This window comes from Bufo gargarizans, chromosome 6 (genome assembly GCF_014858855.1).
Source record: "Bufo gargarizans isolate SCDJY-AF-19 chromosome 6, ASM1485885v1, whole genome shotgun sequence".
Lineage (NCBI taxonomy): Eukaryota > Metazoa > Chordata > Amphibia > Anura > Bufonidae > Bufo > Bufo gargarizans.
Window position 1 is genome coordinate 292445948 of NC_058085.1, and position 23830 is coordinate 292469777.

The window sequence follows — 23830 nt, forward strand, 5'->3', positions numbered from 1 at the left end:
ACACGCTCCAGAGTCCACTGGGCGGACTCAGCGATGGGGAGCTATCTCTGTGTACAGTCATACAATAAGGGCTGTCCATCACTGATCACACTGCCCACCGGACTCCTAAGCCCAGAATGAGCAGGAATTAAAATTTTTAAAAATACAAGTTATAGAGAATCGTTCTCACAAATCTATTTATTAATCTGCTCTATATGGCACCTTGATGAGCCTCTAATTTTATACACATGCATGTTTCATCACATGCCACATTACGGGGGTACACAGAGGTACACATGGAGTGCCATATAGGTCCATAAAGTGGTGATCTCTATGCACACACCATTAATCTGTGCTGACCAAACATAAGAGAGAACTGTCAGCAGGGTGCTCCCGATCCTCCAATGTATACATAATGGGGAAAGGGAAGACATGCCTGGTGACGACTTATGTCCCCAAGGCCAAGAGATAGGACAGTTGAACTCCAACATGCTCAATCCTTATCAGGAGGCCCCATACATATTAGATGATTAGCCAAAGTTGCCGAAATTGATCTAAGCTTTAGGCTAAAACCTTCTGGCAGCATCTTATCTCCTTGCAGAAAAAAGGGTTGGGCACGCTGAAGGTCAATATGTGCATTCCATATGCCACCAGACAACTGGTATCATGGGCTATCATCTTCATAGTGTATTTTTATTGATTTTTTAAGTTAAAATCACAGCCATAACCCGAGAACCAGGAAAAATATTGAGCATTCAAGCCATGGGTAAAGGCATTAGTCAAGGGAATAAAGTACAGGATCCGAAGTACCCGCTCATGCCGACACTGCTGTCGTAGCTTGGGCCTGGGCCCACAGTTTCCAGATCTGCGCAAATCGATCAGGTGTCCCCCTCGCCGCATATGTCCATTTGTAGAGAGGTAGCACAGTAGGAATCTTTGGCAGTTTCTAAATGAGGCGGCATCCTCGGCTACCTTACAGATTGCAGACTGCCCACAATCGTATTAGACGTAAGTTGTGAAAACCAAACAAACCTCTTCTGTGGGCGCTGCCAAGGATCTCATCAACATGGGGTATATGGTTCCAATAGCTTTATTGTTTGGTTTTCACAACTTATGTCTAAGGGTACTTTCACACTTGCGTTAAAGTTTTACGGTATTGAGTTCCACCCTAGGGGCTCAATACCGGGAAAAAAAATGATCAGTTTTATCCTAATGCATTCTGAATGGAGAGCAATCCGTTCAGGATGCAACAGGATGTCTTCAGTTCAGTCCTTTCACGGTATTTGGACAGAGAAAAAAAACGCAGCACGCTGCATTTTTATCTCTGTCCAAAATTCCGGAACATTTGCCGGAATGCCAGATTCGGCATTCATCTCCATTGACGGATCCGTTCTTCCGGTCTACGCATGTGCAGACATTTAAAAATGTGAAAATAATAAATCCGGTATTGCAATAATTTTTTGAGACAAATCCGCATCTGGATCCGTCTAGAAATGGGAACCATTTGCATACAGATTGACGGAACCATTTGCATACAACAGAACTGCCTGCCGGAATCCAGCAACGCAAGTGTGAAAGTACCCTAATTTCAACACCAGCCCCCCTGTAAAGCTGTTGTGACTCCCTCACACCAGGATCTGGTTAGCGAACTACAAACTTATATACAATACTGTTTCCAGCAACACCACACATGAGGCGCTGTCCTCTCTTTTCTTTTTTTTCTCACTTTACAATCGTATTAGGTCTCTTTCACACATTCAGTGTTTGGTCAGTGATTTCCATCAGTGATTATGAGCCAAAACCAGGTGCTAGTCAAAAACACAGAACAGGAGGAAATCTTTCCATCAAACTGGATTCCCACCTGAGCATTCCGAAAGGAGCGCTCTGTATGCGCGATTGTACCAGCGTTTACAATCGCGCATACAGAGACAAGCGAACGCTCATTGTCGCGCGTTTCCGAATGTCTATGTACGGGAACGCGCGACAAAACGCCCCAAAGAAGCTCATGTACTTTTTTGAGCATAGGGCGTTTTACAGCGCGATCGTACACGCTGTAAAACGCCCAGGTGTGAACCATTCCCATAGGGAATCATTGGTTTCTCCTTGTTGAGCGTTTTACAGCGCGTAGGAACGCGCTGTAAAACGCTCAGGTGTGAACCCAGCCTCATACCTTATATCTCTGTAGGCTTCACTAATGGTTTTGGCTCACAATAAGGATACATTCACACGAACGTATAATTTTATCCGCATCCGTTTCCGCATTTTGCGTAATAGATGCGGATCCATTCATTTCTATGGGTGAATAAAATTTGCGGACAACATTCAGTATGTTGTCTGCATCCGTGTTTCCGCATTTCTAGTCCGCAAAAAATTTAAGCTTGTTCTTCTATTGTCCGCACAGATCGGTCCGCAGCCCCATTCAAGTCAATGGATCCGCAAATTGCGGAGGACATATGGAATGGTTTCCGTATTTCATCCGTTTTTTGAAGATCCGTTTCCGTACTTTTGAAGGCCTTAATAAAAAAAAAATTTCTGTCTATCTTTTTTTTTCCTTCGCGGACCGTAAAAAACTGAAGACAAACGGAAGTCATTTGTCCGCAAAATGCGGGCAGACGGTTCCGTTATTTGCGGAAAGGATTACACACGGTCGTGTGAATGTACCCTAACTGATGGAAATCACTGATCAAACACTGACCTATTAAACAGTTCTTATGCTCCCAACATAAGGAGAATGGTTGACATTAGCAGGAGAGTTAAAACAAGGTTACATCCGTCTCCAGTTTCCACATGTTCACACCCACCTACATCTGGAAATATTTTTCAGATCCTCTGACAAAATAAACAAGTCGTAATGTAGAAGGATGAGTCAAGCTAAAATCAGTTCAGTCACACAAAGCAAGACTCCTAAGGGGGGTTCTCGGCCTAAATAAAAAGCTTATGTCAGGCAGGACTGGGGTAAAAAAATAAAATAAAACAACCCTCAATCACCTTTCCAGGTGCATGTCCGTTCCAGCACCGCACTTCCCAGCTGTCCCTATCAGACAGGAAGTGATGGGTAGCCATTCTTGGCAGTGATGTGCCGTTCTTGCACATGTGACCACTGAGGCCACTGATTGGCTTCAACGGTCTCGTAACCAAGAATGGGTCAACATAATGGGTCTGAAGGGGATCGCTGACAGGCAAAGTGCTGGAACGAAGCGCACCTGGAAACGTGAGTGTGTTTTTTTTTTTCTAACATGGCCCAGCCTTTTAGTTAGGCTAGACAACATCCTTAAGAAGAAATGTTAAAGTGTCAGATGAATGATTGCCTGGAAAAGTACAGTCAAAACAAAAAGCCATTACAGTATGTGCTGGGTACACAGCCACATTATCCATCATACGTTCACTGCTGGGACAGAGGCCAGGGTCCTCCTTTGAGGACAGTGAACAAAACTTGTTGGCTCAAATATAGATGTCAATGGCTTTCTGTACGAGGGAAAGTCTGCAAATGTAATCAAGAATGGATGGTCATCCAAGAAATGTTCCACGTTGTTTTATCCCACATTAAAAGGTTGTCCAGCACTTACATTTTTTTCCCCAAAAGTTGACAACGCTATAAAATAACAAATTGAGTAATACTCACCTTACCAATGCCCTGCTTCATCTCTGTCTACCACCCTACTCATGCTCTACGTTCTGCTAATGACTACCATCTTACATCATTCGAACTTCCCACCCCGGTCTTCAAGACATTTCTCGTGCTGCACCAATTTTGTACAATGTGCTACCCCCAGACATTCCCTAATCTAACTCTTCTACGCTTAGGGCCCTTTTATGGGTGCTGAGGATATGACCAATTATCGGAAGAAAAATGTCCATATGTTGTACCTAGGGATGAGCAAATCGACTTCGGATTAAACATCCTAAGTCAATTTGCATAAAACGTTGCTTCAATACTGTACAGAGCGAGCACTCCGTACAGTATTAGAATGTATTGGCTCTGATGAGCAGAAGTTATTACTTCGCAAAGTCTCGCGAGACTTCGCATAATAACTTCAGAAATTGATTTATACTGTAAAAAACATTTCCCGAACTGGGGTTCGGTTCCAAGGTACCCTAGTTGTAACAATGTGTGTGGAAAAGTGCTGACAGGGGTGTCAATTTAACCCAAAGTCATTAGCTGGGTGAGAAAAAGAATCCAGAAAGCTAGAAATTAGTTTCAGCAAAGTGTAGTTTTCTGGAGATGTCTTGTTTTTTGGACTTAGTAGGTAGGTTTGGCAGTAGGACCTACCAGTCCATCCCCGTACTTCAGTACAGCTATTTTCTAGCATGAGGAAATTCCAGGTGAAGCTACTGGGATTGTTACTGGGGAATAAATAGAGGCCTCAGAGCCTCAGTCAAGGTCAGATCATGGTTGCTGTGAAAAGCCAGATCCCCTCAACATGCTGAAGGCATAAGTGAGAGAGAGAAGTTCCCTGTATAGTTAGTTCCCAGACGGGCAGGTGTTAATTTGATATTTTTGTGTAATGCTTTATGTGCTGTGGCTTCACCTAAGTGACGGTTAACTTGGATGCGCTGTATAGTGTTGTGCTGGAAAATAAAGCATCTGGACTTTAAACCCCAAAGTCTGAGAGTCTGTCATTGTCGACCCCACCAGAAGTACACAAATCATCGACAAATCAGCAGCACCTTGCCCCATATAAACAGGATGTGCTGATAAGAATATTTAAACTGCACGGTTGGTGGGGGTGTTGGTACAACTGATCACAGTAAATGATCCTTTGTCCCCCATTCACTTTGCATCAAGCCGTGTGAAAGTTCCTTTACGTGAGTGCTGGCATTGGCATGTGTAACAGGATACTTAACCTCTCCATTTTATCTAGCTGATGACTGACTCACTTTATAAAAGATGGCAGGCTCAGTGTACAAAACAATGTAAGAGTTTGGCAAAAAATAAAAAATCTGGGCAACCCCTTTAACGCTTAAAAGTCTTCCAAGTTGATTTCCTAGGCTATTAGGGGTAAAGGGGTCCCCCCGGAGTTAAAAAGAAGTATTTGACAAATGCAGTTTACAATAAGACTTACTACAATACCTTGCACCTATGTATGGAAATGTTTATGTCGGCATTTATAGCTGGACACACTGGCGTACTTGTCAGTAAACCCATTAACGGACACTACAGTCAGCACCTTCCCATCATGGAATAGCTTCTTACAAGAAACAGTGAGTTTCACTTATCTGCACAGTACGGTGGTATAAAGTAAATTTTCGGTTTAGTGACTTTTTATTAGATGTATACTGCAGTCCCTCGCTGCATCCGCTAACCTTCTGGGCTGCGGCTGCAGGTGTGTTCATAAAGTGTCACTGTCATAACACAAGGACATCAATAGGAGAGCCGACTGCAATTCACACCTGGGATTGCAGGTGTTTAAGTGTCGACTGCCACATGTGATGAGCTACTGCCCAGCCACAGAAAGAGAAAAGACAAGAGCTCCAGATGTGTGAGTAAAAGAGATAAAAAAGAAACATTACACTGGAGAACAGTGCTTATAGTGAATATATATATTTTTTTAATTCATGGGAAAAACCCCTTTAAGTAATCTTTAAGTGAACAATCTTATTATTTTGTTCTGAGCCTTTTTGCAGAAAAGCTGGGCTGGACAAACCTGTTTAAGGGCTCATTTAGACGGCCGTATGCTGTCCGCAAAAATGTGGATTGGTTTTTTTTTTTTTGCGGACAGTTCAGCACGTCCGCAATAAAACAGATTGCATTCTGCATTTTTGCGGACCCATAAACCTCAATGGGGCCACGTCCCGATTTCCGCTGACAAGTATAGGACATGTTTTATTTGTTTTGCAGAGCCGTAGAACGGAAAGGGGCCCCATAGAATTGAAGGGGTCAGCATCTAATCCGCAAAAAAAACGGATCAGAATTTTTTGTTGTTTCAATTTTCACAATTCTGCCACTGAAATTTTCAGCCCTGAGCTGGACACCACATAATAGGCCATGCTCTAATTAAAGCAGTATGTGCATAAAACAAAAAACGCCTAAATATGCATGTGACAGACAACTCCAGATGAAATCATATAGGGTCCCCTAGAAACCTATGGGTGCACCATTACAGCGTTCTGCAACTCAGTGGTTGTAATGTGACCATGTGCATGGAGCTTGGAACAAGGTGATTTTTTTTAACCTTTTTCGGACGCATTACCGATCCACCTTGTAGAAGTCTATGGGCCCATACTGCACCTCTGTATGCCTCTAACTTATTTCAATTCCAACAGTGAGATACTGAAGGAACGGCAATGTTGGAAAGGGGTTGGTCAAAACACTCCATGTGAACCAGACCCAAGAAGACCACACAATGAACTTGACAAAGATTATACAGATTACAGAACAACGTAGTAAAACAAAGTCACACATTTTGTTGTTCTGATGGTGTATTGCTTTAAGGACACATTCCCGAAAAGGGAGTTCCTTTCACAAGAGGTTATTAAATCTCATAGCATGAGTTATATAATTAGCTCATGTGAATCTACTTGCCCAGGATGTGAGTACAGAAATGAGGGAGGACATGACACGGGCTAATGTTCTCATGCCAGGACTCACTTGGATAGAACAGGTCAACCTTTTGTGCTTTGTATTTCTAGTCCTGTATAATGTAAAGGAGAGACTTCTTCTGTGCGCTGGAAGCCATCATACCCTTCTTGTTTTCACCTGGGCAGAATGTACCACAATTGTCAGAGACTAAGGCCCCTTTCACACAAGCGAGTTTTCCGTACGGGTGCAATGTGTGAATTGCGCACCTAGCACCCGCACTGAATCCTGTGTACATGAGCGTTGTTTTTTAAGCATCATCTCAGCTTTACGTGAAAATTGCAGTATGTTTTATATTCTGCATTTTTCACGCAGCCCTGGTAGAAGTGAATGGGGTTTCCGTGAAAATGCATAGCATCCAGATGCAACATGGACACGGTCTGGATGCAAAGCATTTTTCACTGATGGTCGCTAGGAGATGTAGATTTCACGGCCGTGAAAAAAAAAATGTATCAAAACTGAAAAAACTGATCTGGACACAATCGGTATCGTTCCTGTGGAAGGGGTCTAAAGGTCCTTTACATGGGATGAAACAGCAGCAGATTGTCAGGAAGGAAGTGTTCCTTCCCAACAATCGTCTGCACATTAGCGGAGGAGAACGCTGCAATTACATGCAGCAATCTCCTCCACAGTATATCGCTAATTCCATCGCTCGTCCCCATACTGAGTAGTTATTACAGTAGAATAGCTGATTGACGGGGGTGCAAGGCGTCAGACCCCTACCGATCAGATAATGATGGCCTATTCTGAGGAATGGACAACCCCTTTAAGGCCCTGTGAAACTTTTTATCAGTATAGTTCCTTTTGTTAACAATCCCATAAGCTTGCAGTAAATATAGGCAGAATACAGGTTGCTTTAAAGAGCAGCCGTATGTAACATCACCCTAAATAAAGGATAGACCCTGACGTCTTTGTTGCTGATAGAAATATCAGATACACTATAGAATAAACCAGCCTAGATCTGAGGATTATTGTAGTCAGTGTGTGCACAGCCAAGCAGGTTCGTGCTTGCAAAATATCACAGAGCATTACTGAATCAACATTACATAACCCGGGGGAGTCGGAGCAGGGAAATTTTCCAGCAAAATAAACAAATGTTATAAGAAAGCCTGCAATATATAAAGGGCATCTGTCAGCAGGATCAACCCTATTTAACCATCTATAAAGGTCCAGAAAAGGTAACCATGCTGACTAAAAACACTGTTCTTTCAGTGATCAGCTGCCGCATTTAGTAGTCACAGCAATCCTTTGTTGCCCCACCCGTCAGGGCAGTGCCTAGTGTCCCCCATCCACATAAAAAGGTGTTCTCCAGGAATTAAGAAAATGTAAATACTTAAATATTACTTTATTATAAATATATTCCCAAATACCTTTCATTAGTTATAATGGCTCGTTTTGTCTAGGGAGCAATCATCAGAAAAAAATAAAATGGCCGCCGTCCTATTAGTCCACACAAAATCTGTCCTAATCTCACAGAAGGACAAGTTACTTCAGGACACTGAGCTAAAGAGCTGCCTCATCCTCCTCTCTGCTCTGCTTGTCAGGAATTATGATCCTGAATACAGCTGATAACATCTTCTGCTGAATCTCTGTAGGAATGGAGTTCATGAGGAGACATGAAGTACAGAGAGAGTTGGTGGGTGTCACCGACGTTCCTGCGACAGGTGGCAAGAGATCGGCGAGACTGGCAACACATGGTTTGATCTGATGTTTTCCGTTTGGATCAAATGACGTCTGTTTTGTTTCTGGTGCTTGCCACACCTTCTTTCCCCAGGTGGGGCTATTAAAGTCATTTAACCATCTCTATTTATAGTTGCTTCTCCGAAAATGCTGTGCGGTTTATAGCTTCTGTTTGGACCTTTGGATAGATTGTGGTTGGATCTCGGCTGAGTTTGTGGTGCTTTCATTGCTCCTTTGAAGTTAAGTCTTTCCTTTCCCTTTTGTTTGGCTTCTGTGTGTTGCATTTCCCTATTGTTTGTATTAGGCCTGAAGGAGACTCCTGTTCAACCTTCCTTTTGGAGGAACAGGTAGTCTCGTCCCTGCCATTAGTACCAGGGCCCAATAAGGCTAGATAGTACTCAGGGTATTACTGCATATAAACCTAACTTTGAAGTCTGTTCATACTGTTAGTCAGTTAGGATTTTCACTAGGAGGTGTCCATCTTCCTTCCCTAATTCTCAGGCCTTTCTCCCTGTTCCCCCCTTCCCTCCTATGCTCGGTGTGGGGTTTCCCTCCCACATCAAAGCGTGACAGTGGGGTGTAGTAATGAGCAGTAGCTCTTGTATGTGGTCTCTATTACCACAGTCTGTACTTCACATCTCCTTATGAACTCAATTCCTACAGAGATTCAGCTGAAGATCTTATCAGCTGTATTCAGGATCATAATCCCTGAAAGGAGGATGAGGCAGCTCTTTAGCTCAGTGTCCTGAAGTAACTTGCCCTGCTGTGCGATTAGGACAGGTTTTGTGTGTACTAATAGGACGGCGGCCATTTTATTTCTCCTAATGATTGCTCCCCAGACAAAACAAGCCATTATACCTAATGAAAGGTATTTGGGACATATTTATAATAAAGTCATATTTAAGTATTTTCATTTTCTTAATTCCTAGAGAACCCCTTTAAGGCCTCATGCACACGGCCATGCTATTTTTTTTGCGGTGCGGACAATTCACTGACCCATTCAAGTTGAATGGGCCTGGATCCGTTGCGGCAGCCGCACAGGCGGTGCCCGTGCATTGGGAACTGCAAATTGCGGTCCTCGATGCTTGGAACAGCCAAACAACGGCTGTGTGCAAGAGGCCTAACACAGCCTTACCCCCAGCAGTCATCAGTTCAATAGAGTGCAGACAGATAGATGGATATGAAAGCTGAGATGTCTGTTCCTGTCACATAAGATCTACTGTACATCATGGATTTGCCCAGTGAACTCAACCAGAAGACACTGTCACTTAACAAGAGAGTGGCCTTTACTAAAACACATTCCCAAGTTAATAAAGCTTTGGAAACTTGAACTTTTGACATCGACACCTTGGAACCACTTCTAGGATGAGTCAACCAATGTGGGAAGTAAGAGGATGAGTTCTCCGGGAGCCTGGTGCTGTAACCTGAACTGATGGAGGTCTCACGGCTGTTAAAAGCTCAAGGCTTATAAAATATGTATACCGGATGGTTTCATGGGGCTCTCTTACACTCTGCATCATTTAGAGGTCTGACAGCATCATTCTTCTGGATACACACGACTGATCCACCAGGATCCGTCATATAAGCAAATATAACATATGGGCTTGGCTGTGCCCAAGAACATACCAGTTAAGGCAACTGTCCCATCTGGAGAACAAAAATTATATATAAGGGTCTATTCACACGACTGGATTTTTCTGTACGCATCCTTTGCACAAATTTGCGAATCGGATGCGTACCCATTCATTTCAATGGGGCCACAAAAGAGGCGGACAGCACTCCGTGTGCTTTCCGCATCCGTTGCTCCGTTCCATGGTCTGCAACAAAAAATATAACCTGTCCTATTCTTGTCTGTTTTGTGGACAAAAATAGGCAGTTATATCAATGGCTGTCCGTGCCGTTCCACAAATTGCGGAAGGCACGCGGACGCCATCCGTATTTTGCAGATCCACAATTTGCAGACAGTATACCATGCGCTGTCCACATCCACACTTCCGTTCCGCTGCCCGCAAGAAAGATAGAATATGTCCTATTCTTGTCCGTTTTTGAGGACAAGAATAGGCATTTCTATCATGGAGATCCGTAAAAAACGGATATGGTCGTGTGAATGAACCCTACGTCAGTGCCTTTTTTCCTCATATCTTCTTGTTTGGATGCTTTTTAGCTCAGTGTCATGTGATGTTAAAGGGGTTGTCTGGGCTTTTACTGTTGATGACCTGTCCTGAGGATAGGTCATCAATATCAGATTGGTAGATCAATAGTAAAACCCTGGACAACCCCTTTAAATACTTTTGCTTTAAAAATTTTAATTAAAAAAGAAAGTAAAAAAAGTGTTGTAGCGGTGATTTTTTATTACATTTTTTTATTCAATCAAAAATGAACACAAACCCTCCAACAAAGCATTTAGACAGTGATGAGGGGTGGTGGTGGGGGGAGGGGGTTGTAGCAGTAATACCACGCTAGCTCAGCTCCATCTCCATGTAGTCCGACTTGTGATCTGTGACTAGTTTTGTTATAGTCTACAGTGATTGTGAGGTAGTCTGAGACACACCCCCTGTCTCATCATTGGTTGAAGCTGCTGCTCACACCCCCCTCCCATGCAGCTTTGCCTCTTCTGATTGGAAGTCAGAGCATAGAGAGCTATTTCTAATACAGCAAGGACAAACTGATTATAAAGTATAGATTACTAAACCACCAGTGAGAAAAAGCTGATTACCGTTATTATCAGGTAATTTCTGCCTCAGATGTAGGGGAATGAGCCGCGCCCAAAGCCACTTCTCCTGAACTCCTCATGCACACGCATGATTTTTTTTTCTGGTGTTTTTCCCATAGGCTTCGCTACATGACAAATGCAACTAAAAATATGATGAAAGATGCCTTATTTTAAAAAAAAAAAGCTTAAAAACACTGAAATAAAATTATGTGTGGAAGAGACTAAGTTCCATTTTCTCTGTGCAGCGCCCCTCCTGACCAGTAACCGCAACCACATGAATTGGCTGATTCATATTACTAACGATGTAGGGCTTCTGCTTTAGTAATCAGGGCTCAGACCACCCACCAATAAGTGCTTAGAATACACCATAGCTTATAATTAACGGAACATTAAACACAAAAACATATATCCCAACACTTCCCTCATTTTCTCCTTTCCTTGGATACCATTTTGTCTCATATTACAATTTAAATGGAGAAATACAGTATATAAAGAAATCTTCTCTATGTGTTCAAGGAGTTCTGCCATGTCCGCAACCTCCAACCCCTCCCCCCCCCCCCCCGCCTCCTTTTCATTGTCCATAGTTTGGCTGTGCGACAACTGGCTGGAGCAGCCGCCTCGCTCCTCTGCCCTGTCTGGACAAAGACATTGCTAAGCCTACCTCCTTAATTAAGCCCCAACCCCTCTGACAGCCACCAGGGCCGGCGTCAGCATCCGGCATCCAGGGCCCTAAGCCAGCGGCGCAGTGCGCCTTATAAATACTAGTGAGCGCTTCTATTATCGAAACGCTCACTAGTCTGCAGGAGGCGGGGAAGTGAAGCGCTGTGAGTGCTGGTCTCCTCCGGCCTGCGCTCCACTGTCCCGACTGCCTACAGCGTCAGAATGTATTGCGCGCACTATGACCTGACGCCGACGAAGAAGAGGGAGTGCGACTACAGGAGAGAACGTCGGACCGAGAGAGTAGTGGAGCAGCAGGAGAGGTAAGTTAATTTATTTATTTTAAAGTCTGATCTGAGGTCTGATACTTAGGGGATCTGACATGGAGGTCTAATGGGGATCTGATCTAAGGTCTGATATGGGGGCCCTGCCTCATATGGAGTTCTGATCTAAGGTCTCACATGGAGGTCTAAAGGGGGTCTGACACGGAGTCCTGATCTGACATCTGATATGGGGGTCTCACATGGAACTCTAAAGGGGGTCTGATCTAAGGTCTGATATGGGTGGAGGGGTCTGACATGCAGGTCTAATGGGGTCTGATGCCACAAGGTGGCACACTGAGACTTTATCGCCCAAGGGCCTACATGAAGCTGGAGCTGGCGGCCACCAAGCCAACATGGGGGAGATCGGCAAATTAACCCCTGCAATTTTTGCAGCATTTTCTGCATCATAGGCCTCATGCACACGACCGTTGTTTTGGTCCGCATCTGAGCCGCAGTATTTGCGGCTTGGATGCGGATCTATTGACTTCAATGGTGCCGCAAAAGATGTGGACAGCACTCCGTGTGCTGCCCGCATCCATTGCTCCGTTTCGTGGTTCGCAAAAAAACATAACCTGTCCAATTCTTGTCCGTTTTGCGGACAAGAATAGGCAGTTATATCAATGGCTGTCCGTGCCGTTCCGCAAATTGATCCGTGTTTGGCGGATCCGCAATTTGCGGACCGCAAAACACACAACGGCCGTGTGCATGAGGCCATACTCACACAATCAGTGAGTGCAAAATGCTGCTGACACATTGGTTTTGTCCTAAGTTCACAGTGATGAGCCCTTCCCAAAAATATCTGTGATCTATTCTTAAGCTGGAAAGTAGTGACACCTTCCAAACTATTTCACTGCCCTACATCATCCCAGTTCTCACTAGATGTCAACCTCAGACAAACGACCAGCAGCAAATGCTCTACATTACAGTCGCACCTGCTCCCGTCAGCAACATATGTACATAACATTACTCAATTGTCTGCAACTCAGGCCTAGTTCATATAAACCCCAAGGTGAATGAACTCTGCAGAGATAAGTGGCCTTGCCGCTTATCTAAGGAGAACATTAGATAACAATGGGCTATAATACAATAGTAGGTATAATAGTTATATAAACAAGGTGAAATCATGTAGATGATGCACGTCATTATCTGTGACCTCAGAATGTCCCTTTTAGGCCCCACGCACACGACCGTGTCTGTTTTTTGGTGTGCAAACCACAGATCTGCAAAATACAGAGGCAGTCCATGTGTCGTTCGCATTTTTTTTTTTTGCGGACCCATTGACTGCATTTGGGGGACATATTCTATCCTTTTGGATATACGGATGATGAAAGCACAGGGATTATCAAAGTGCTTTCCGCATCCGTATGTCCTTTCTGCTAAAAGACAGAAAATGTATTATACTTGGTCATAAAATGTGGACCATGGACCCATTGAAGTGCCGGGTATCGGACCCCTGCCGATCAAATATTGAAGACCTATCCTGACGGTAGGTTATTAACCCCTTAAGGACCGAGGACGTACCGGTACGCCCTATTTCCCGAGTCCTTAAGGACCGAGGACGTACCGGTACGTCCTGACTTAAAATCTGAATTCCGGCGCCGCGGGGGTTAATCGAAACGGGATTTCGGCTGAAATCATTCAGCCGGCATCCCGTAACAACGCAGGGGGGGGGTCATTGGACCCCCCCGTATCAGCGATCGCAGAAAACCGCAGGTCAATTCAGACCTGCGGTTTTCTGCGTTTCCGGTCCATTCGGGTGTCCTGTGACCCGATGAACCGGAAAAAGACTGCGATCGGTGGCGTAATTTTACACCACCAATCGCAGTCCGAGGATTTGAGGAGGCGGTGCTGGCCCTGGTGCTGAACGCCGCTGTCCAGGGTGCTGATTGGTGCAGGGGAGAGAGGCGCGAGATTCAAACTTCCTGCGCTCCTCTCTCCCCTCCTCTTCCTGTCCAGCACCCTGACCGTGCAGCATCGTCCAGCACCAGCTCCTGTGTCCCCCTAAATCGGCATCCATCACCCTCCTGCACCCATCGCCACCCAGGTAGGTTAGGGTCAGTGAGGGAGAGGCACCTTTAGGCAGGGATAGAAAGGAAAAGTTAGAAGAAAAAAAAAAAAAAAAGCACATTTATTCCAAACTTTTTTGTTTCAACTTTCAGACCCCAGACCCCCCCCTGCCACTTGCCCCCCCCCCCCCCGCATCCCCCCCACCACCAGTGTGTCACAAGAGGGGGATACGGAAGGACACCACAACTCAATGTGACACGTGCCCCGATCATCCGGGCCTCTGCATTATCGATTGCTTCAGGGAGTATCACACTTCCATGGAGTACTAAATTTTTATAATCCCCAACAGTTCACTAGAGAACATAAAACACTATGGCTCTCAGACTTTGGAGACACGAAAACAATTTTTCTTTCCCCAAAAAATATTAGTTTTAGTGCAGGCATCCTCAAACTGCGGCCCTCCAGATGTTGTAAAACTATAACTCCCAGCATGCCCAGACAACCTACAGCCATCATCAGGGCATGGTGGGAATTGTAGTTTTACAACATCTGGAGGGCTGCAGTTTTAGGGTGCCTGCTTAGTGTCTCCAAAGTCTGAGAGCCATACATATTGGGCATCGTCGCGTGCGTAAAAGTCGTCGCTATAAAAATAACTTTTTACCAAACGCCTCGGATGAACGGTGTTAAAAATATAAAATAAAAACGGTGCCAAAACACCTATTTTTGGGCAAAATTTAAATTTAAATCCATTTTGCCGGTAATAAAGCAAGGGTTAACAGCCAAACAAAACTAAACATTTATTGCCCCAATTCTGTAGTTTGCAGAAACACCCCATATGTGGTCGTAAATGGCTATATAGCCGCACGGCAGGGCATAGAACGAAGGGAACTCCATACGGTTTCTGGAAGGCAGATTTTGATGGACAGTTTTTTTTTTTACACCATGTCCCATTAGAAGCCCCCCCTGATGTAGCCTAGACTAGAAACTCCAAAAAAGTGACCCCATCTAAGAAACTACACCCCTCAAGGTATTCAAAAATTACTTTACAAACTATGTTAACCCTTTAGGTGTTCCACAAAACTAAATAGCGAATGTAGAAACTATTTTAGAATTAAATTTTTTTGTTACATTGCCTCAAAAAAGAGTAATATAGAGCAACCAAAAATCTAATTTACCCCAAAAATAGTCCCAAAACAACAACCACCTTATCCCGTAGTTTCCTAGATGGGGTCACTTTTATGGAGTTTCTACTCTAGGGGGGCATCAGGGGGCTTGAAAGGGTACATGGTGTAAATAAACCAGTCCAGCAAAATCTGCCTTCCAAAAACCGTATGGCGTTCCCCTTCTTCTATGTCCTGCCGTTTAGCCAAACAGTAGTTTACGACCACATTTGGGGTGTTTTTGCAAACTACAGAATCAGGGCAACCCATTTTGAGTGTTGTTTGGCAGTTAACCCTTGTTTTACTCCTGGAAAAAACTGATTATATTGGAAAATATTCCAAAAAATAGAAATTTCTAAATTGTTTCTCCATCTGCCATTAACTCTTGTGGAACTCCTAAAGGGTTAACAAAGTTTGTAAACCCAGTTTTGAATACCTTGAGGGGTGTACTTTCTTAGATGGAGTCACTTTTTTGAAATTTCTATTCTAGGGGTGCAACAGGGGGCTTCAAATGGGACATGGTATAAACAAAACCAGTCCTGCAAAATCTGCCTTCCAAAACCCATATGGTGTTCCCCTCCTTCTATGTGCTACCATTCGGCCAAACAGTAGTTTACGACCACATATGGGGTGTTTCTGCAAACTACAGAATCAGGGCAACCCATTTTGAGTGTTGTTTGGCAGTTAACCCTTGTTTTACTCCTGGAAAAAATTTATTATATTGGAAAATTTTCCAAATAATAGAAATTTCAAAATTGTTTCTCCATCTGCCATCAACTCTTGTGGAAGACCTAAAGGGTTAATAAAGTTTGAAAAAACAGTTTTGAATACCTTGAGGGGTGTAGTTTCTAGAATGGGGTCATTTTTGGGAGGTTTCTATTATCTAAGCCTCACAATATGACTTCAAACCTGAACTGGTCCATAAAAAGTGGGATTTTGAAGATTTCTCAAAAATTTCAAAATTTGCTTCTAAACTTCTAAGCCTTGTAACATCCCCAAAAAATAAAATATCATTCCCAAAATGCTACAAACATGAAGTAGACATATGGGGAATGTAAAGTCATCACAATTTTTGGGGGTATTACTATGTATTACAGAAGTAGAGAAACTGAAACTTTGAAATTTGCTAATTTTTCAAAATTTTTGGTAAAAAATGTATTTTATTATGCAAAAAAATTAACTTTTTGGACCCAATTTTAGCAGTGTCATGAAGTACAATATGTGACAAAAAAACAATCTCAGAACGGCCTGGGTAAGTCGAAGCGTTTTAAAGTTATGAGCACTTAAAGTGACACTGGTCAGGTTTGCAAAAAATGGCCTGGTCCTGAAGGTGAAAATGAGCCTGGTCCTTAAGGGGTTAATATAAATAGCAGGACAATCCCTTTAGGTAGTTACTAAAAGAGACATGTCAGGAAAGGTTAGAGGTCCTCTGTACACTCTCACTGAACTTTGAAAAAACTTTTGACTTGTCACAGAGACATATCAAAAGGTTTTGATCGGTAAGTGCTGAGACCTCCACCGATCCTCACTGAAGGTGACGGACTCAATAGAAAGTCTATGGGCCCGTTCTGATTCTGTCCCGTACATCGAGGACGGAAGTAACAAATATACTGTAGTAAAGTGACATCAGGCTCCTTATTAATATTATGTAAGTAATTAAGCTACTTAGGTAGCACATAAACCATATTTATTGGAATACAAGTTCTGAAGTTTCTCACTGCAGGTGACGGACTCAATAGAAAGTCTATGGGCCCGTCTTGATTCTGTTCCCTACAACGAGGACAGAGGGAACACTATGTGAGTCCTTCTCTCTCCCTGTTCTACCAATTAGCAGGGGTCTCAGCAGTCAGACCCCCACTGATCAAACAGAACTGTGGAGTCGGTAAGACAAAGTTCTGACTCCGACTCCATTTGTTTTATGACACTCCAACTCCATAAATGGCCAATAATGAAGTAGTAACAAATTATATTACTGTAGTAAAGTGGTGACATCGGTCTCCTTCTTACTATCGTGTAAGTAATTAAGCTACTGAGGTAGCACATAAACCAAGTTATGAAATTCCTAGAATTTTCTACATTTATGTAAGTAAATATGCAATGCACTATGCATTTAGTAACTGGAAAATACTGTGTCCAGGTTCAGATATGAACCCTGACATATCCCTATTTTCACCCAGGCAGCCCCTCTGAAATGCTCTGATGCTCTCCCTTGCCCTGCTCTGGATTGCACTGGCTTTTTTGTTTATATTTTTACACTGCTAGGCGTCGTCTTCCACCTAGCAGTGTTGCCGATGACGTCACCGGTTCTGATGGGCAGGATTTAGCGCTGCCCTTGCCGTTTTACTGTCACCGGGCTCACTGCTGGGTGGAAGCTTTCCCCATGGAGAGCCCGGTGCGTCACTGGATCTCCAGAAAAAGCCTTGGCCCTGCACTGAGAGCATCGGAGCATGAGGTGAACCTGGACTCCTTTAAAGGGGTTTTTCAAATCTTTTATACGGATGGCTTATCCTCTGGATAGGTTACCAGTATCTGATTGGTGGGGGTCCGACACCCGGGACCACCCGCCGATCAGCTGTTTGAGAACGAACCGGCCATGAAATAGGTCACAAAACATTATCTGTGGCTAGATAAAAGTGAACTTCCAGAGCGTCAGACACAGTAAGAAAATGACATCAGTTGAGGTCAAGGAGGTGTAAAGCCCACAGATTACATAAATGAAAGGGTTACAGTTAATGGCTGCTCTTTAACATGAGCAATCATTCCATCCGGTAGCAGAAGCATGGCATCCGGACTGAGTCCTAACCCATTCATATCAACCTTCAAGAGACTGCGATCCAGCCCTGAACCAATATCCTGACAAGTGATGGCCAGTTTGCCGTGTTCGCCCGCGAGCACATGCGGGCTGCCATCTTAACTCACAAGTCCAGCAATGCACAAGTAAGTCCTTACCTGTGCCAGGAGCCAGTCTGAAACAAATGCGGTCACCGGGAGCAGGCAGTTCCGAAAACAGCCCGATGAAGGCCCCTGGCGGCTGTTCTCGGAACTGCCTGCTCCCGGTGACCGCATTTGTTTCAGACCAGCTCCCTGCACAGGTAAGGACTTATCTTTGCCTCGCCGGACTTGTGAGTTAAGATGGCAGCTCGCATGTGTTCGCGGGCGAACACGGCGAACTGGCCATCACTGATCCTGACTAGTTTCCCCTTCCCTCCAATCTTCTGATGTTGCAAAGGTAAGTCCACATGGGACGACTCCGCTGCTGAATTTCCATGATAGAAATTCAGCTGCAGGTTTCTCCTAAAGGGGTTTTCCAGGATTTTGATATTAATGGAGGGCAATACAGGAGGTGTATCATCCGGAATCTGTGTGTAATCCGGAGCCGGAATGTGGAGAGACTTCGATATGTTCATGTGACAGAGGCCAATTGGAAGGTCGGCAATGGATGGAAATGCCACCAATAGGCACAGGTAAGGCTAGGTTCACACCTGTAATGAAGGATCCTCCTTCACAGATTCTGTAAAATTTGACTGAAAAATACTGCAGCATGTAGCACGATTTTTCCAGTAAAATGAGGGCTATCATATTGGGACCCATGGACATCAGTGCTCTGATGAACCGGCATTGCCATGATTTCTTTTCCTGTTCCTATGATGGAACAGAAAATCAGACATGGGGACGCAGATAAGAAGAACCGCAGCAGGCAAGTAGAGGAAACTTCACAAACCTCATGTGCACACTGTGTGGACCTTTTCTGCATGGAAATCGACCCGCGGTGCGGATTGTAGAGTCTGCGATGGCGTTCACACCTTTCAATGAAGCAGGGTGGTAAATCCGCAGTTACCCTAAGTTCACACCTGAGCGTTTTACAGCGCGTTCAAACGCGCTGTAAAACGCTCAACACGTGAAAAGCAATGCTTCCCTATGGCCCTGGTTCACACTTGAGCGTTTTACAGCGCGTTTGAACACGCTGTAAAACGCCCAACGCATAAACAAGTTCTTGAGCTTTTTTGGGGGCGTTTGTCTCGCGTTTTGGCCCATAGACTCATTGGACAACACTGCAGTCAATCACACAAACACGCGTCAAACGCGCGTTTACTATCGCAAAAAACGTGCATAAAAACGTGCGACAAATACGTGCGTAAAACGCGCGTCTCAGAAACGCTCAGGTGTGAACCCAGGGTAATAGCCTCACGTGACACATGCAGCTGTGAAATCTAGCATGGACCACACCTTACACATTGTCACTCTATTTCCCAGGTGTAAAAGGGTTAAACATGGAACAGGGCAGGCATTACACACACAGATAGGAGAGATATAAGAAGGCACAGAAGATCCTAAGCTTGGTACACGGACACTGCACCCGTTGTTATACAGAACACGTCAAACTTCACAAAGAACTGTGAAAAACAAAACCATAAAAAATAAGCAGCAAATCACAAAACAACTAGTACACAAATCGGCAGGAGGCCCGGCCCTCCACCTAACTCTCAATGGTGATGCTAGGAGTTGTAGTTTCACAACAGACGGAGATCCACAGGTTACACCAGTGACCACATACCACCATACACCTAGGGCTCACGCACACGACCAAATTATTCTTCAGTGTGCTATCCACTAACCCATTCATTTCTAAGGGGCCATTCAGCAAATTATAGAGAATGTCTTATTCTAGTCTGTATAGCCAATTACATAGACAATTTCTTATGATTGTCTTTTACTCATTTTGGGCTAAAAATCATTTTTTCAATCAGTCTTTATTAAGAATTTTCAGCAGTTTTTGTGATAGATGTGGTTAAGAATCAGTCTGTTTGCAGAGAGTCCCTCCTGGTCAGCTGACGGCTTATAAAAAGCCTTATCTCTGATCTTTTGACCTCATCTAAGGCTACTTTCACACTAGCGGCAGCCTTCTCCGGCAGGCTGTTCTGGCGGGTGAACAGCCTGCCGATTCGGTGCTGCCGCTAGTGCACACGTGCAGCAGGAGGTCCGCTCCGGCCCCATTGACCATAATGGGGGCAGGCCGGAGTTTCAACGACAGCATGGCAAACATGCCGAGAGGTAGTCGGAATAAAACTACGACATTTCCGTGCTGCCTCCCCCATTATGGTCAATGGGGCCGGAGCGGAACTCCGGCGGAACGTGGGCACTAGCAGCAGCACGGATCCGGCAGGCTGTTCACCCGCCAGAACAGCCTGCCGGAGAAGGCTGGCGCTAGTGTTAAAGTGTAAAGCGGACCTCCAGCGGCACGTGTGCACTAGCGGCAGCACAGAAGGCTGCTGCTAGTATGAAAGTAGCCTAACATACAAATATCAGTTTGATAGAGTTTAGCTATAAGGAGTGTTTATGAGGTCAGGAGATCAGAGATAAGGCTCCACATAAACCGTCAGCTGCCAGAACTCAGGAGGGACAGTCTGCAAATAGACAGATTTTTAACAACATGTATCACAAAAACTGCTAAAAATTCTTAATAAAGACCAACTGAAAAAAATATTTTTTAGCCCAAAATACAGTGTCCATAGCCTTTAAACAGGTTTTTTAAAATTTTCATACTGATGACATATCCTCGCGATAGTATCTGATCGGAGGGTCCGACACCTGGGACCCCCACTAATCAGCTGTTTGAGAAGGCACTGGCGCTCCTGTGAATGCCGCGGTCTTCTCGCAACTTACCAAGCACAGGGCCGTACATTGTATAGCGGCTGTACTTGGTATTGCGCTCAGCCCCATTGAAGTGAATGGCTATACAATGTACAGCGCGGTGCGCGGTAAGTTGCGGGAAGGCTGAGGCTCCTGAGGATAGGTCATCAGTATTACAGTCCTGGAAAACCCTTATAAGGGCTCATGCACATTCACTTCAATGGGGCCACAAAAGATGTGGACAGAACTCCATGTGCCATCCGCATCCATTGCTCCGTTCCGTGGGGCCACAAAAAATAAATAGAACATGTCCTATTCTTGTTTATTTTGAGGACAAGAATAGGTATTGCTATTACAGGGCGACCCGTTCCGTTCCACAAATTGAGGAATGCCACACAGGCGGCATTGCGAAGTCATTGTGGATCCGCAATTTGTGGACCGCAATACGCGGTCGTGTGATGAAAATAGCCCTTTCTATTGATGGGAGTGAGAAAAATATGGACCGCATATGGAAGGAATGCAAATTCTGCGGACTGAGGTACGTACCCCGGCCGTGTGTATGAGGCCTAATAGAGTTAGAGATAATCCTCACATATAACATGGCACCTATCCAACTGCAAACCAAAAGCACTGCACAGCAATGGCCTCCAACCTGTGGATCTCCCGCTGTTTTTACGAAACCCTGCTGGGAGTTGTAGTGTTCCAACAGCAGCAGAGCCACAAGTGGAGGCCATAATGCTATGCACTTACTTACACCATGTATATAATGTGACAGCTCCACAACCAGAATTACTGCAGAGCCAAGTGACATCTGCCCGGCACATGGTCATTTTCCTGCCATATAACCTCTACCCATCCAGGCCAATGTCCAGTGACTCCTACCAAATGGGAAGTTGGCGCTGACTCTTAATTCATTCTGATTAGATTACATCACAGGACCAGAACTGATACAGAACCAAATCTGCAGGACCAGAGGCCCATCCTCAAAGAGCACAACACTGAGCAATCCTAGGAGACCACCCCAATCTAGAAATCATACATACTGATCATCAGCCCGAGTCATGATGATTGCCAGCCAGCAATAACATGTATGATACGTAATACCGGATCTCAGCGGGCCAGAACCAGAACCTTCCGAGATTTCCTATTTATAATGGGATGTCAATGTATATTTGGATATTGCTCTGTGTAGACGGGTTTTATATGGTTAACGCTATCAAATAGGACGATAGATACAGAGAGAGAATAGATAATAGATATAATAGAGAGGGAGATAATAGATGGAGATAATAGATATAGAGAGAGAGGTGAGAGATAGAGAGAATAGAATGAATATAATGTTTCATACACCAGTAATCAGAGAAGGCCAACAATACATGACTGGAAACCATTGCAATCATCGGGATGACTTACACCACGGCCTTAGAGATGATCCACGACACCATCTTGCTGACAACGCTGGCACCGCCCGGGATCTAACCTGGCACAGGCTACTCCCCCTTCCCCCCCTGACGGCGGGCACTGCAGGGTCCCCCAGTATCCGGAGCGGGCGGGGTGCACGCAGCACGGCCCCGGGCCGCTTCACGGTGTGTTGTTGTTACTGTAGGTCCACGATCCCGTGAAACTCTCCTACGTCACTCGCCCCGCTCCCGAATTCTCGGCTTGAAAGCGGAGGAAAAAAAAAAAAAAAAAAAGGAAACGAATAAGCCCCGCCCATCTGCGCCCTTCTCCGCTGCCTGATTGGCTGCTGGAGGAATTCCTGGCCCGCTGCCCGGCAGCGCAGAGTGAAGAGGGCGAGGGGAGGGGGAGGAGGGGAGTGCTGAGGTGTCTGAGCAGACCTGTGTGCTGCCGGCATGGGGAGTGCGGTGTGTGACCGCTGGGCAACCTGCAGGAGACAACTACCCATCTATCTATTATATATCTATCATCTATCTATCATCTATCTATCATCTATTATATATCTATCATCTATCTATCCATCCATCCATCCATCTATTTAATATCTATATATCTATTTAATATCTATCTATCTATCTACCTACCATATCTATCCTATCTCTATCACCCCTCTCCTACAGTTAGAATACATTCTGCTGTATATGTATCTCTGCTGTGTCAGGTCATCGGCAAATACTGTATTCTTTATGTTTCCTCTTCTATAGCACAGACATATCCTGTGGCGCTGTATGTAGATGGTCAGCTTGGGGCTAGCTCACAATCTAATTTACCTGCCTCTCACTCACCAGACTAGGAGCAGATTCTTATTAGGGCTCAATTTGCGGAATGGAAGGGGTGGCCCGGTATAGAAAGGCCTACTCTTGGACATGCTCTATCTTTTTTGCCGGGCCGTGGAACAGAACTACGGATGCCGACAGCACGTAGTACACAAAATTGCAGAATGGATGCAGACCCATTCATACAACCATGTGATTGAGCCCTTATTCTAAGTACCCTACCAGTATGTTTTTGGAGTAACTCTATATATATAGGGATATAACATTTGGGCTATGGCAATATACCCCAGGAAAATAAGTGTCCAGGTGACCACATTGCCAGCGGCAGTACTGGAACAAGGGGTGGGCAAAGTAGGCAGCTAAGCTATAAACTAGAGACACCAAACACCGAAAATGAACTGAGATTAAACGGGCATATCATCAAAAAATAAATCCTTTATTGAATAAATAATAATATATAAACGAGAACGTGATGCGACAGATAAAAAGTGGCTACATCTGAGGAGGCATATCAGCACAGGTAAAACACTAATAGGGAAGGAAATGGAGTACAGGAATAGAGGCAAAAAAGGAGAGTACAATGCCTGCCTGAATATTGGTGTAAGCCCGTGACCACAATTACTTAGTGTATATAGGGGCAAAAAAACACCCAAAAAATACTAAAGTGCAAGTGCATACATTTTAGTATTTTTTTTTGTGTGTTTTTTTTGCCCCTATTTAGTGTTTCACCTGTGCTGATATGCCTCCTCAGATGTAGCCATTTTTTATCTGTCGCATCACGTTCTCGTTTATATATGTTATTTATTCAATAAAGGATTTCTTTTTTGATGATATACCCGTTTAATCTCAGTTCATTTTCGGTGTTTGGT

The 23830-nt window shown here is 44.4% G+C and overlaps 1 protein-coding gene across 1 annotated transcript in view; it reads right to left on the reverse strand.

The window, feature by feature from the left end:
• REEP3 (receptor accessory protein 3) overlaps positions 1-22393 on the reverse strand; it is a 151442-nt gene extending 129049 nt beyond the window's left edge. Inside the window, exon 1 of the mRNA XM_044297378.1 lies at positions 22141-22393. Within this exon, the coding sequence (XP_044153313.1) occupies positions 22141-22172 (32 nt within the window). The 5' untranslated portion in view covers positions 22173-22393. The remainder of the gene's footprint in view (positions 1-22140) is intronic.
• Between the last annotated feature and the right edge of the window lie 1437 nt (positions 22394-23830).